This window comes from Teleopsis dalmanni, chromosome 2, assembly GCF_002237135.1.
Source record: "Teleopsis dalmanni isolate 2A chromosome 2, ASM223713v2, whole genome shotgun sequence".
NCBI classification, from domain to species: domain Eukaryota; kingdom Metazoa; phylum Arthropoda; class Insecta; order Diptera; family Diopsidae; genus Teleopsis; species Teleopsis dalmanni.
This window is the reverse complement of record NC_051847.1, coordinates 32194467-32195396: the sequence shown is the minus strand read 5'-3', so window position 1 is coordinate 32195396 and position 930 is coordinate 32194467. Positions and strand designations below refer to the sequence as shown.

General features: G+C 26.3%; 1 protein-coding gene across 1 annotated transcript in view; it reads right to left on the bottom strand.

Annotated features, from left to right (window-relative positions):
- Positions 1 to 308: 308 nt before the first annotated feature.
- LOC119674271 (protein TsetseEP-like) overlaps positions 309 to 930 on the bottom strand; it is a 35554-nt gene continuing 34932 nt past the window's right edge. Inside the window, exon 5 of the mRNA XM_038085403.1 lies at positions 309 to 390. Coding sequence (XP_037941331.1) covers positions 309 to 390 — 82 coding nt within the window. The remainder of the gene's footprint in view (positions 391 to 930) is intronic.

Below are 930 nucleotides of genomic sequence, written 5' to 3'. Positions count from 1 at the left end.
CATTGGGCCACCACTTCAACCTACTTACCTTACTACCCGCTTTTCTATTTCAAACGCAGTTCTACTCGAGTTACTTCTGGTATTTTGTATGAACACAAAATTCCAAACTTTAATTAAATACAATAATTAATCAAAGTAAAACAATATTATTATATTTTTCAAAACTACAAGCATCTACTCATATATCCTTAATAACTCAAATAAATTAAATGTACACGTTTGCTAATGTCCTTTTTGTTTATTATTGATTGCGATACAAAGTTATAATTATCTGAAATACACATTCGATAGTGCAGGATTTGCTATGATTACCAAAGTTCGTCCTTGATAACAAAACTATTTGTGTTTTTGTTATCATAATTATTGTTGTCATAATTAGTTTCATTATTTCTGTACACGTTTATAGAATTATTATTTCAGTTTGATTATCGTCATTGTTATTGCTGGTCCTGCTGGTCCTGCTGCTCCTGCTGGTCTTGCTGGTCTTGCTTCTGATTATAATTATTGACAAGTGCTAAATATTGGTATTGGTCTGTATTTATACTCGTATATGACAATGAAAAATTTTTTTAATTAATTCTGAAATCAAAAATATTGTCACAGTTTATTTGCATTAGTATTCGAAATAATATCAGTAAAATATTCTGGCTATGCTATTTATAATTCAGATAGATACTCCTACATTTGTAAATATGTTTGCTGCAATTTAAGTATATTTTTGCAAACTAAAAATGAAAATATTTTTGCTTTTTGAAATTAATAAAGTATCCTTGACAGCAAGCAATTTTAAACTGCAGGAAACTAAATGTTTACAATAAATTTATGACATAAAATGTTGTTCAGTTTTGAATTTAAATTAATATAATTTTGTATATTTATATGACGGCAATTTCAATTTTAGCACTTAATATTTTTTTTTTTTTTTTTTTT